At 38.7% G+C, this 13,247-nt stretch overlaps 1 protein-coding gene across 6 annotated transcripts in view; it reads right to left on the bottom strand.

Annotated features, from left to right (window-relative positions):
- SPIRE1 (spire type actin nucleation factor 1) overlaps positions 1–13,247 on the bottom strand; it is a 204,887-nt gene that overhangs the window by 69,483 nt on the left and 122,157 nt on the right. For all 6 annotated transcript variants that reach the window (XM_017343990.4, XM_017343991.3, XM_008261008.4 and 3 more), the window contains exon 5: positions 2,167–2,244. In XM_017343990.4, the coding sequence (XP_017199479.2) occupies positions 2,167–2,244 (78 nt within the window). The remainder of the gene's footprint in view (positions 1–2,166; positions 2,245–13,247) is intronic.

Genomic DNA, 13,247 nt, shown 5'->3' on the forward strand with positions numbered 1-13,247 from the left:
TTCTTGGATTCTTCCATTAAAGGTGTTCTAATATAATATCCCTCCATATCTGTTTTTCTCTTTCGGGGATGCTCTTGTCCCAACTTTGCCACCTCCCTTACTCATTCCTTTAACATTCAGTTGCAATATATCGTTTTAAAAAGTCCTACTTTCTTGACCTTCTCAGTCTTTAGAAAAACCTGATATATAAAACTCTGAACCCACAAAACATATAAATTGAGGACAATCACATTAGAGGCTTCTGTTATAATTTTTGGATTCAAATAGATTTTTAAAAATATCTAGTTCTCTGTGTATTACTGTTTCATAAAAATCTAACATATTACTTTTCAGAAAATCTAACAAATTAATTTTCATTATGATTGCTATATAAAATAACATGTAACTTTCACAGACGTATTCCCAGAGATTTTTTTCATTTACTCCTTAGTCCACCAAAGAGATTCTGAGATATCTGGATTTTGCCACTACAGACCTTCTAAATTGCTTCTCGGCCTTTTAGGTAACATCAACTGTAGTAACTGTTCTTATCAGTTTAAATACCTTCTAATTCTCCTTCATTCTGCCTTCTTTTCATTCTAATGTTTATAGGTAGTTCACTTTATTAGTCTTACGAGGAAGAAGTTGGAGACCTATGCAAATGTAACTCCTTCTGGAATTGGTACATCTTCAGTGATTAATTTTCAAATGAAGAAATTAAATTTTTATTTCATGTTTTTACTACCTATTTGCTAACTTCTGAACACCTAGAGCTATGTAGCTGGCTTGAATGACCAGGAAAATTTATTTTGAAAAGCTTATTAGCTAAGGTAAAATATACCTAGAACAACACTATTAGAATATTCTCCTATACAAAAAGAAATTGTTAATCTTATTCTTAAATGATAATTGATACTAGCTTTTAGGACAATATAGTCAACTTGGTTTTTAACTTTACTCTGAAAGGTTACTAAATACTATTTGTACTATCTCCATAAAGGAATCTATCGATAAATTAGGAATATTGAAAACAAGAAACAACACAAATGATCACCAACAAATTAATGAACAAATGGTGATGCATTCATACAACAGAATACTGCTCATCAATAAAAAGAAAAAAACACTATTACACAGGTAACAACATAGATGACATTTAAAAACAATTACACTGAATGAAAGAAACTCAACTGGAAACAGGACATACTATATTATTACATTTATGTAAAATCCGAGAAAATGCAAACTGATCTTGGAATTTGTGAGGAGGGAGGGACTTGAAGAAGATTAAGGGTATGAGGAAATTTGGGGAGGTGACAGCTCATTGTTTTGATTGTAGTAATGGTTTCATGAGTACACATATAAATGTGTCAAAACTTATCAAAGTGTACACCCTCAACATGAACAGCTTATTGTATGTCCAATGGACCTCAATAAAGTTGTTACAAAACAATGTGGCAAACAGTTAAAAGCTAATATGGCCAAAAGTGGCCCATTCGTACTCCCATATCTGCATCCATTCCTGTATTCCCTCATTTAATAATGCCATTATTTATCCTGTATCCTTACCTAATATGTGCTTTCCTGATACCTAGACATATCCCACCTAACACTTCCTGTCCCCATGGCTGCCACGCCTACCAAGTTTTCTCTGAGGGCATAGATGCTTGGTGTCACTGGGATTTAGTATCATGGCTGAAAAACAACAGACATCCAAAGTGTGTCACATGTATACCCTGTACTCATCTTTCTCATAAATTTCTATCTTGTTCTACACTGAGTTTTATGAGGGTACAGACCCCAGAGAGTTAATTCTGTATCACAAGGGCCCTAATCCAGTTAACTGTTCATTGGGTAAATTAGTATATAGTTAGATGCAGACCCAATCCTGAAAACAGCTTAAATTTTGATTTGTACATAAGAATTATGTTAAGGTATTGATATAATTAGAAAAGCTAGTATTTAAAAATACCCAAATTCCCAGCAACACTAGGGTTCATTCAAATAAAAGCAGAAATCTTTTAAAAATAAGGAACACATATTTCCTCAAGTAAAATCCTAAACATTCAAATTCACCTATCAATTTATACTACAGTTCTTAATAAGCAGCATCTTGAAAAACAAAATGTTTCATCTATTTCTTGGACACTAAGCAGCTCAGAAAGCAAATCCAGCCACCTTACTTACCCAGTCAGCATTTTTCAGTTCCTCCAGGTCTGTGCTAGACTCATCACTCTTTTCCATTTCCTGAATCTTCTTAAGATTCTACCAGTTAAAATAGAGAGAACAGGCATAAACATTTCATTAAGCTACCTTCTCAAATTAAAATTCATGACAGATACCTTCAGGGAAAATATATACACAAGTATCATTGAAGGAAATGTATACACAGAATCTTTTTGCAAATTTTAAAGTAAATTAAAATGAATACCATCTTATGGAGGGATGCACTAAGATTACTAACTCTAATTTCCTTCTAGGCTTTGTGGTTAAATCTTCAGTCACAATACTAATTCACTGCTTTTAAGTTATAGTGATAGTTCACTCTCCCTCAACCCCATGTTCAATCCATCATTAAATCTCATGGCTATTACTTCCTCTATTTTTTTAAACTTAATTAAGTCCTCTATTTTCATCTCCACTGCAAATCCCTGACTGCAAACATCACCATTTGCCTGGGTTTCTGAAAGCCATCTCTGGCCTGGATGCCCTCCTTTCCTCACCCCACACCATTCTCTTGCTGCTTACTTCTCTCGTTTTAGAGATCAAGTTTAAGAGTCACTAGCTATTTAGAGAATCCTAAGTCAAGCTCTCCTATTATAAAATTTTATAGCACACATTCATTTCCTATATAGTACTTACAAACATAGTAATTTTAAACTTATTTGTGCCTTCTCTCTAGAGTTCATGATACAGAATTCCATCTTTAGAAGATAACATAAGCACCAGCACTTCTGAATGCTTGCTATGTGTCTATCAAGTAATTTCATGAATACATTTCAAATGACAAAATGTCTTTTAAATTGCATCAATTCAACATTTGCAACTTAAAAAATTATGTGTGTATATATGTATATTTATATATTTAAAAAGCAGAAAGACAGAGAGGGAGAGACAGGGGGAGAAACGAACTCCCCTATCCACTGGTTCATTCCCCAAATGCTCACAATGGTTGGGGTTGGAACCCAGGCTGGAGCTAGGAGCTAGAAACTCTATCCAGAAATGAATCTTAGGGGCCGGTGCTGTGGTGCAGCAAGTTAATGCCCTGGCCTGAAATGCCGGCATTCCATATGGGCACCGGTTCGAGACCCAGCTGCTCCACTTCCGATCCAGCTCTCTGCTATAGCCTGGAAAAGCAGTGAAGATGGTCCAAGTCCTTGGGCCCCTGCACACGCATGGGAGACCTGGAGGAAGCTCCTGGCTCCTGACTTCAGATCGGTGCAGCTCCGGCCATTGTAGCCATCTGGGGAGTGAAATAGCGGATGGAAGACCTCTCTCTCTCTCTCCTCTCTCTGCGTAACTCTGACTTTCAAATAAATAAATAAATCTTAAAAAAAAAAAGAATCTTAATGAAGAATGGGATGGGAGTGGGGATGGGAGGGCAGGTATGGGGGGAAGAACCACTATATTCCAAAAGCTGTACCTATGAAATTTATATTTATTAAATAAAAGCTTTCTAGAGAAGAGAAGAGAAGAGAAGAGAAGAGAAGAGAAGAGAAGAGAAGAGAAGAGAACTCTATCCAGACTCAACTCCCATGTTGGTGAAATGGACCCAACTACTCAGGCCATCACTTGCTACTACCTCTAAGGATCTGCATTTTGCAGGGAGCTGGAATTGGGAGCCAGAGCTGGAAATCAAACCCAGTACTCCAGTATGGAATGTGGGCATCTTAACCACAAGGACAAATGCCCATCCCAAATTTACATATCAATTCTGTATTATGGTATACCATTCCTACTCACAGTAATTCAACCCTAATTGCTTGCTTGCTAGTAGACTAAATTTAAATGCAGTGTGTGAAATGTATGTCAGGATAATGGATACTTAATATGAAACATTTCTGAACTATTTATTTTTAGCTTCTCAAAATCTAGTATTAACCATCTGCAAAATGAGGATCATACCACACCACCTGTTGTTTTGTACTTAGTAGCATAAAGGCTGGGGATGGCATTGTGGCACAGTGGGTTAAGCCACTACCTGCGGTGCCAACATCCTACATGAGCTCTACTCCTGGCTGCTCCACTTCCAATCTAGTTCCCTGCAAAGCAGCGGAAGATGGTACAAGTGTACAGGCCCCTGCTACTCACAGGACAGAACCAAAGGAGTTCAAGACTCCTGACTTTGGCCTGGCCCAGCCCCGGCCACTGCAGCCACTTGGGGAGTGAACCACCAAATGGGAGATTGATCTATTTATCTATCTCTTCCTTTCAAATAAAATAAATCTTTAAAAATATATAAAGGAGTATTCTGTATACAGAAAGAATAAAATTACTGTGAACAGTTGAAGAAAAAGTAGTATAAATAATGCATTATCTTTCCTGCCCAGGAAAGAAATTATAAATAAGAAGCACTTCTGGTTGTTTCAGAATGTGTTTACATAGTTATTTTAAAAAGAAAAGTCCACTTTCCTGCTTGATACAATATCATGAGACACTTCTACTTCCCAGTTATATGGTTTTATTTAAGTAGCCCTCTTTGGGCCTCCTGTTCATCCCTAGAAGGAAAATATCACCACCTACCTCACAATGATGTGACTATTAAAGGAATAATGTAGTAAACTATTACAACACTGCTTGGTACAGAACAGGACGGTTCTCAGGATAATTCCCTCTATCTCTCAGGGTAACTCCCTTAACCTTTCAATTTATTACAGTATAATAAATCACAATACATTATGCCACACTACGTATCAGACCTAAAGTATCATCAGTTCAATGTAGCAGAAGCTTGTGTTGACCACTCTGGGAAAAAGCAACTCCAGAAACATACATCTCTCCATTCTCCTCTACGCTATTCCTAACCCTGCTCCTCATTTCTCACCCAGAACCTGGCATTTTCCAAAGCTCCTGGCTGTTGGTTTTGCCTGTGGTCATGGCAGCTAAAAAGCACTAAGCTATAAGCAACCATCACTCATCCCAACCACACTCACCTCATCTGAGAAACTGGGGCTCATAAAGAAAGCTAAATAACACGGCTGGGGTGTCCCTGAGGCGAAGGGTGGCCCAGGCTCTTTCTGGAGAGGGCAGGGTGTACAGAAGGGGCAGCAGGCAACGAGAAGGGCAGTCCTGGAGGCAAGGGAAGCTTCCTGAAGCCTGCCCCCAGGGGCAAGAAAACAGCCAGATGAAGTTCACTTTGTGGTTTCTAACGTGAACATTTGTGAATACTTGTTCATTCTTGATATTATATATGCAAAGAGAATAGAATTTATAACAGGTCTTTGCAGAAAATGGATACTTACTAACTGGCATGACATTACACCAAAATCTGAGTAGTAATCTAAATTTATTACTAAACTAGATTTCACCATTTTCTATCTTTAAAGATGTGCCAGATTGGTATATATAATATTTCCGATATTCAAAAATCTCTTTTACTAAGAATTTATTAGGTATCATTTAAAAAAAACTCTGATGATTTAAAGATGTAGTTTTTGACTCAAGTCCATAATTTTGTAAAAATATAAATATAAAAATATATAATAAAAATATATAAATATAATAAAAGGTTTATTTATTTATTTATTTGAAAGTCAGAGTTACACAGAGAGAGAATTCCACCAGCTGTTTCACTCCCAACATGGCCGCAACAGCCAGGGCTGAACCAGGCTAAAGCCGGGAGCTTCATCAGGGTCTCCCATGTACCAGGGGCCCTAATACTTGGGTCATCCTCTGCTGCTTTTCCCAGGCCATCAGCAGGGACCTGGATCGGAAGTGGATCAGCTGGGACATGAACTGATGCCCATATGGGATGCCGGCATCACAGGCAGTGGCTTTATTTGCTATGTCACAACACTGGCCCCCAAGTCCACCATCTATCTTCATGAAATATCAAAATCACAAAGCAGGAGTAGGGATTTGGCCTAGTAGTTAAGATATCCCCATCCCACAACAGAGCACCTGAGCTGAAATCTAGTTCTGCTCCGGATTTGAGCTCCCTGCTAATGCAGCCTTGGGAGGCAGAGGTGATAGCTCAAGCCATTGGGTTCTTGTCATTTTGGTGGGAGACCTGGATGGTATTTCCAGCTCTTGGCCTAGCCCTGGCTGTGGCAGACATTTGAGGAGTGAACCAGTGGTAGCATTCTCTTTCTGTCTGCCTCTGTCTCTCTCTTTTTTTAAAAAAAGATTTATTTATTTACTTAAAAGGCAGAGTTATAGAAAGGCAGAGGCAGAGAGAGGTCTTCCACCCACTGGTTCATTCTCCAAATGGCCACAATGGCCAGAGCTGAGCAAATCAGAAGCCAGGAGTCAGGAGCTTCTTCTGAGTCTCCCACTTGGGTGCAGGGGCCCAAGGACTTGGGCCATCTTCTACTGCTTTCCCAGGACATAGCAGAGAGCTGGATTGGAAGTGGAGCAGCCAGGACTTGAACCAGTACCCATAGGGGATGCTAGCACTGCAGGCAGCAGCTTTATCTGCTATGCCACAGCGCTGTCTCTTGAAGAAAAAAGAAAAACCAGAGCTGAGTGAGGAGGAAACCCAAAGGAGAGACACAGGTGTTTATTTTGTTCTGTTATTGGACTCTATCCAAAAAAGACTTAATAATTTACCATATATTTTTCTACTGACTACCAAAATCTTCCTTCTAGCTTTTATAGTGAAAATGGGGAGAAAAGAGATTCTAGGATGTGAACTATCTCTGGGCATCCTGGGACCCTGGGACCCCGTCCAGCAGGTTCAGCCATGCACAGCAGCAGCACTCTCCATGCGCAGGACAGCTGAGAATAAATGCTTCATCTCCACCTAGCTCTTCCCATTCCAGCCTGAGGGCACCTGCACTGGTTGCTCCCTCTTTCTAGAATGTCTTACCTCAGATATTCAAGAGCAAATTCCCTCACATCTCTCACATTCTTGCTCAAATGTCTTCTCAATGATGCCAACCCTAACTAAATTCTAAGCTCCACCCTCAGCCACTAGGAATCCCCCCAAGTCTATTTCATTTTCCAAAGCTCATCCTGTTCTTTTAACAGTCTGTATGATTTACTTGTATGTTTATTGTCTGTCTCCCCTGCCACCCAGTAAGCTTTATGAGAAGCAATTTTCATGTATTCTGATTTTTGACAAAATTCTTTAATCTCCAGAACAATGCCTTGCACATAGTAGGGGTTTGGTAAATTCTGTTCAGTAAATGAATTAAGACATGAACTGCTATAATAGCTCTTAAGTCAACTTCAATGCGAGGGGAAATTATTCAGAGGAATATCTATCTTCCCTAAATTCAGAATCCAAGCCCTATCTTTCATTATGTACAGAAATCAACTCAAAATGTTTTAAAGATCTAAACATTGAGAGCTTAAACTTTGTTTGGAACCAAGAATAGAGAAAACACTTTAGGACATTGGAATGGGCAAGTATTTTCTAGGCTAGATCCCAAGAGCACATGAAATAACAGCAAAAATGAAGTTGTTTCTACAAAGGACATAATCAACAGAATGAAGAAACAACCTACTGAATGGAAGAAAGTGTGTGAAAGCAAACATCTGAGAAGGAATTAATACCCAGAATATAGAAGAAACTCAAGCAACTCAATAGCAAAACAAAACAAAAACAAGTAATTCAACTTAAAAACAGATAGAAGACCTACACAGACATTTCTCAAAGAAAGACATACAAATGGTAAACAGGTTCATAAAAAAATGCTCAGCATCACTAATCATTAGGGAAATGTAAATCAAGACCACAGTGAACTATCACCTCACTCCAGTAAGATTGGATATTATAAAAAAGACAAAAGGTAACAAGTGATGGTGAAGATGTGGAGAAAGGGGAACCCTTGCACAGCGTTGGTGGAAACATAAATTAGTTTAACCATTGCAGAAAATGGTACGGAGTTTCCTCAAAAAACTAAAACTAAAACTACCATATTATCTAGCAATCCCATTCTTGGGTATATAATCAAGAGAAATGAAATCCATCTGTCAAAGAGACATCTGCAATCCCATTTTTATTGTAGCACTATTCATGATAGCCAAGAAATAGATAAACAATAGTGTCTGTCCATCCACAGTTGAATGGATAAAGAAAATATACATAAATATAAACATATGGAATATTACACAGCCATAAAAACGATGATTATTGTCATTTGCAGCAACATAGACAGAACTGGAGATCCCTATATCAACTGAAATGAGGCAAGCACAGAAAAAAAGTCACATGATATCCCTCATATGTGCAGTCTTAAAAAATAGGAGATCTCATAGAAGTTAAAAATATAAGGGTGGTTACCAGAGTCTGAAGAGGCAACTGGGGAGAGAGGGATGGGTACAAGGATACAGCAAGAAAAGAGCAAGAAGTTCTGGAGCTCTCCCACACAGTAGGGTGACTACAGATGATGTTAATGTACTATATGTTTCTCTATTTTAGAAAATCTAGATGATAGGATTTTGGATGCTTTAACTATCAAGAAATGTTATATGCTTGAAAGCATAAATATATTTAGCTTGACTGGATATTATACAAGGTATACATGTAACAAAATATCACATAATATTCCATAAATTATAGAATTTTTATGTATCTGTTTAAATCTTTTTTAAATAAAAAAATCAGAATCCTTTAGGGGAGTTGGGGATAGAGATTCTATCTATGTCACCCAGAAACATGCTCTCCAGTTCAGGACAATAAATACTCAACCAAGATCACACTACATGGGTCCCACACTTGAGTAGCAGGGGCCCAAGAACTTGATTCATCTTCTGTTGCTTTCTCAGGCCCATTTAGGGAACTGGATTGGAGGCAGAACAGCCAGGACTCAAACCATTGTTTGTAAGAGAGGCCAGCAGCACAACTGATGGTTTAACCTGCTGTACCACATGCCTGCCCCAAAGATCCTTCCTTCTGCAGGAACATGCATCTCTTACAGTTTGAGCAGAGCATCTGATCTCCCACTCACAGGGTGGTGAGGATGTTTCCCAGACCATCAGCACAGCTCATCTCCCTGGGCACTGTGACTGGCTCCCAAGTGAGAACATAACCTCCAACCTTCCTCCAAGACTTTCTCTGCCAGAATCAATGTCAAAGACTGCTGCAGTTGCTGAACTGAGAGAATGTGAGATCAGGGCTGCAGAAGCATCTGAACAGACAGCTGGGGTGGGAGAGAGAAAGCATACTCTGATTTTAGTGTTTGAGATTCTTGATCCAGCTGTGCCTAAAGATCCCCCAATTGCATGAGCCAGTAAATGCATCCTCTCCCCTGCCATGTTAATTTGAGGAGGTTTCTGTTGTTTGCAACAGAAAGAGTTAAGATGCAATATATCCTCATAATCCAGAAAAGACTATGCTTCTATGTCCTGGGGTACTTTGATGGAATACTGTGAGAGGCAGCAACAAAATATATTCAATTCAAATTCCTGCTTCAAAGTTTTGTCATAACATGGCCCCTTTTCCAACCAGTCTTCTTTTATTATTCTCCAGCACTCCCCCGACAAATGCAGTCATTTAGGATGGCCTGGCTGTTAGGCCTTCGGACAGCTCTACTTCTGTGCTGTGATCAAATCCCTACCTCCTTAATTACCAAGAAAAACTACCTGTTATTTATAATACTGAAGACAATTTTAATGAATGGGCCAAGGATTTCATGTTTATTTTTCTGAACAGCACAAACTAGAGCTCAGATATTTTCCATCTGTTTGAATTTTGGGCATATCATTTAACTGCTCTAACCCTCAGTTTGATATTTTTCATTTGTAAAATTAAGACATTAATGATAAGTACCTTTTAGATACTGTTAATATAACCTAAAATACATAAAAACATAAAAATACATAAAATAAAAACAGCATGTGGCCCAGCTCATATTCAGCATTTAACTTACATTATTATTACACACTTAACATTAATTATAAGCTAAAGAATATCTATTAGGATTGACTATGATACTTTTACTCCGTTGTCAAAACCTTTTATTCTTTTTTCAAACTTTTTTTTAAAGATTTATTTATTTATTTGAAAGGCAGAGTTACAGAGAGAGGAAGAGACAGAAAGCCCTTCCATCTGCTGTTCACTTCCCAAATGGCCGAAACAGCTAGAACTGGACCAATCTGAAGCCAGGAGCCAGAAGCTTCTTCCGGGTCTCCCATACAGGTGCAGGGGCCCAAACACTTGGGCCATCTTCTGCTGCTTTCCCAGGCCATAGCAGAGAGCTGGATCAGAAATGGAGCAGCTGGGACTTCAACTGGCACTCATATGGGATGACAGCAATTCAGGCGGAAGCTTAGCCCACTACACCACAGCACCAGCACCAAACCTTTACTATAAATGAATAGATTTTAAATAAGATATTCCCCTCTAACCTCCTGAGTCAGCAGTAAGTCAGTATATGATAGTTAAGAATCTGTAAAGACTATTATTGAGGGGTTGGTGTTGTGGCGCAGTGAGTTAAGGTGCCACCTGCAGCGACAGCATCTCATCCGAGATGGGTCAAGTCCTGAATGTTGTGCTTCTGATTAAGCTCCTTGCTAAAGCTCTTGTGAAAGCAGCAGAAGATGGTCCAAGGAGTTGGGCTCTTTCTGCTCATGTGGGAGACTTGGATGGACTTCCAGGTTCCTGGTTTCATTTTGGCCTAGCCCCTGATATTGTGGCCATTTGGGGAGTAAACCACTAGATGAAGCTCTCTCCCCCTCTCTCTGTAACTCTGTCTTCTACATAAATAAATCTTTAAAAAAAGACTATTATTGGGGCCATAGCTATGGTATAGCAGGTAAAACTGCCATCTACAGTGCCAGCATCCCATATAAGTGCCAGTTCTAGTCCTGGCAGCTCTACTTCTGATCCAGCTCTCTGCTATGGCCTGGGAAAGCAGTGGAAGATGGCCCAAGTCCTTGAGTCCCTGTAACCGCATGGGAGACCCGGAGGAAGATCCTGGGTCCTGGCTTCGGATCAATGCAGTTCCAGCTATTGAGGCCAAATGAGGAGTGAACCTCTCTATATATAACTCTTTCAAATAAATAAATAAATATTTTTAAAAGACTATTATTGAACAAATATGATACAATGGATGACCAGAAATGACTAGAAAGCTCAGGTTTTTTACTAAATGGCAAAAACAAATGAGTGATTTGAAAGTAAATTACAGATTTTTCGTGTTTTAGAGACAAGCTTCTTTCAATTCTATTTTAGCTTCTGAATGAAATTATTTTTCGCTTTCACAAATGTATTGACAGATGGCAATCTGTGCTCAGAATATGTTAAGGAAGTTCTAACTGGGAGCACCCACATGGCAATGAACTCTCACGCTCTCTAACATAACTATCCTTAAGCCAGCAATCAGAACTGCTCTAAGCCAAAATTTCTGGCATCTTAAAAAACAAAGTAGAAAAATCTACTCTGATGTCAAATGCTCAGAGAATTTTAATTCATTTGATAGGTTCAACATCAGCACACATAAATGACCCTTTTTTGCATGTATTAAAATAACATCTTCATAAAAACTAATTATCACAATTTTCCTCTATATTTTTAGCCATTTAAAACTATTTATTATTTCCTCAGTGCCATTGTACAGGGAAGACTTTTATGGGAAGAGCAGTGATAAGCAGTGACACCCAGGGAGGGAGGGTAATGTGGTCACTGCTGATGAAGTGAATGTTCTGCATGTCTCCTAATACGCCACAACATGAGTAACATATCAAACAGAAAAGACAGGGAGTGACAAGTACCCTGAAAGTTACAGATGATGGATAATCTAATTAAAATGAACAAATGGCAGTCTTACAAACAGACATCTGGTGGTAGATTTTTTTTTTCTTCCTGTCAAAAAGTGATTCGTTCTCCACTTGGCAGGATATAAACCCATTTGAGGTCTGGAGTCAAATTTTCAGCCAACTTAAATGCCATTGTTTCATTACTGGAGGTGCTGGAATTGTGCATGAAGGGAGGGACAGACAAAGAACATGAAGAAGCCCATTAAAACACACATAAAGGAGCTAGACATCCTGTGGCTGTATCTTTGTAAATCTATTCAAAGACAAGCTAGTCTGAAGTGACACACAGGTGCACTAGTATGAACTAGCATGTAACTGGCACTATCACACAAGTAGATTTGGCTATAAGCTTAACAGATGATCGGAAAGGAAATACTTATATTTGATTTTTTCAACTAATCTGCAGATAATAAAATATGGTTTAGGGGTGGGCATTTGATCTAGTGGTTAAGACAATAATTAGAATGTCTGCATCTCACATCTGAGTAACCGGGTTCAATCTCTGGCTCAGGTCTTGAATCTATCTTCCTGCTAATATGGAACCTGGGAGGCAGCAGATGATGGTTCAGGTAGTTGAGTCCCTGCCATGCACATGGGAGACCTGGACTTTCCCAGCTTTCAACTTTGGCCCTGGCCTAATCTTGGCCATTGTGGGAATTTGGGGGATGAATCAGCAGATAGAAGTTCTCTGACTCTGTTTCCCAATAAAGTTTTTCAAATATATACTATTCACATAATTTAAAAAACAAACTATTTCATTATAGCTTAGTTCTAAAAAATATTGCTTTCCTCCCTAGCAACAGAAGATACCATATACTCATAAATTCCATTTTCACAAAACTGTCTTAGCAATAGTCCTAAGATAAACTGAGCTCAGATTCCAAAAAAAGTTATGATTCTTGTATAAGACTAATTGAAATAATGTATATAAGTAATCTGATAAAATTTTTGGTAGTTACTGTGATTATATAGTATAAAATATAATAATCTTTTGAAAAATTCATGAGACATGTTTACTTCTAATTCATACTCCCTATATTCCATTCACTGGTTCATTTCCCAGATGGCCCCAACAGCCAGGGCTCGGCCAGGCTGCAACCAGAAGCTTCATCCACATCTTCCAGGTAGGTACAGTGGCCCAAACAACTGGGCCATCTGCTGCTGCTTTTCCCAGGCCATTAGCAGGGAGCTGGTCCAAAAGTGGAGCAGCTGGATACAAACCAGTGCCCACAATGCCTGCCCAATAAACTGGCTTTAATCTGGGCATCTAGAAGTCATTTCCCATTCTAGGAATTTATTAAATTTAGGTCAAGAGTTAACTCTTCAGAAAAACCTGATGATAAAGT

The sequence above is a fragment of the Oryctolagus cuniculus genome, chromosome 10, assembly GCF_051225735.1.
Source record: "Oryctolagus cuniculus isolate XC-2025 breed Fujian yellow rabbit chromosome 10, ASM5122573v1, whole genome shotgun sequence".
Lineage (NCBI taxonomy): Eukaryota > Metazoa > Chordata > Mammalia > Lagomorpha > Leporidae > Oryctolagus > Oryctolagus cuniculus.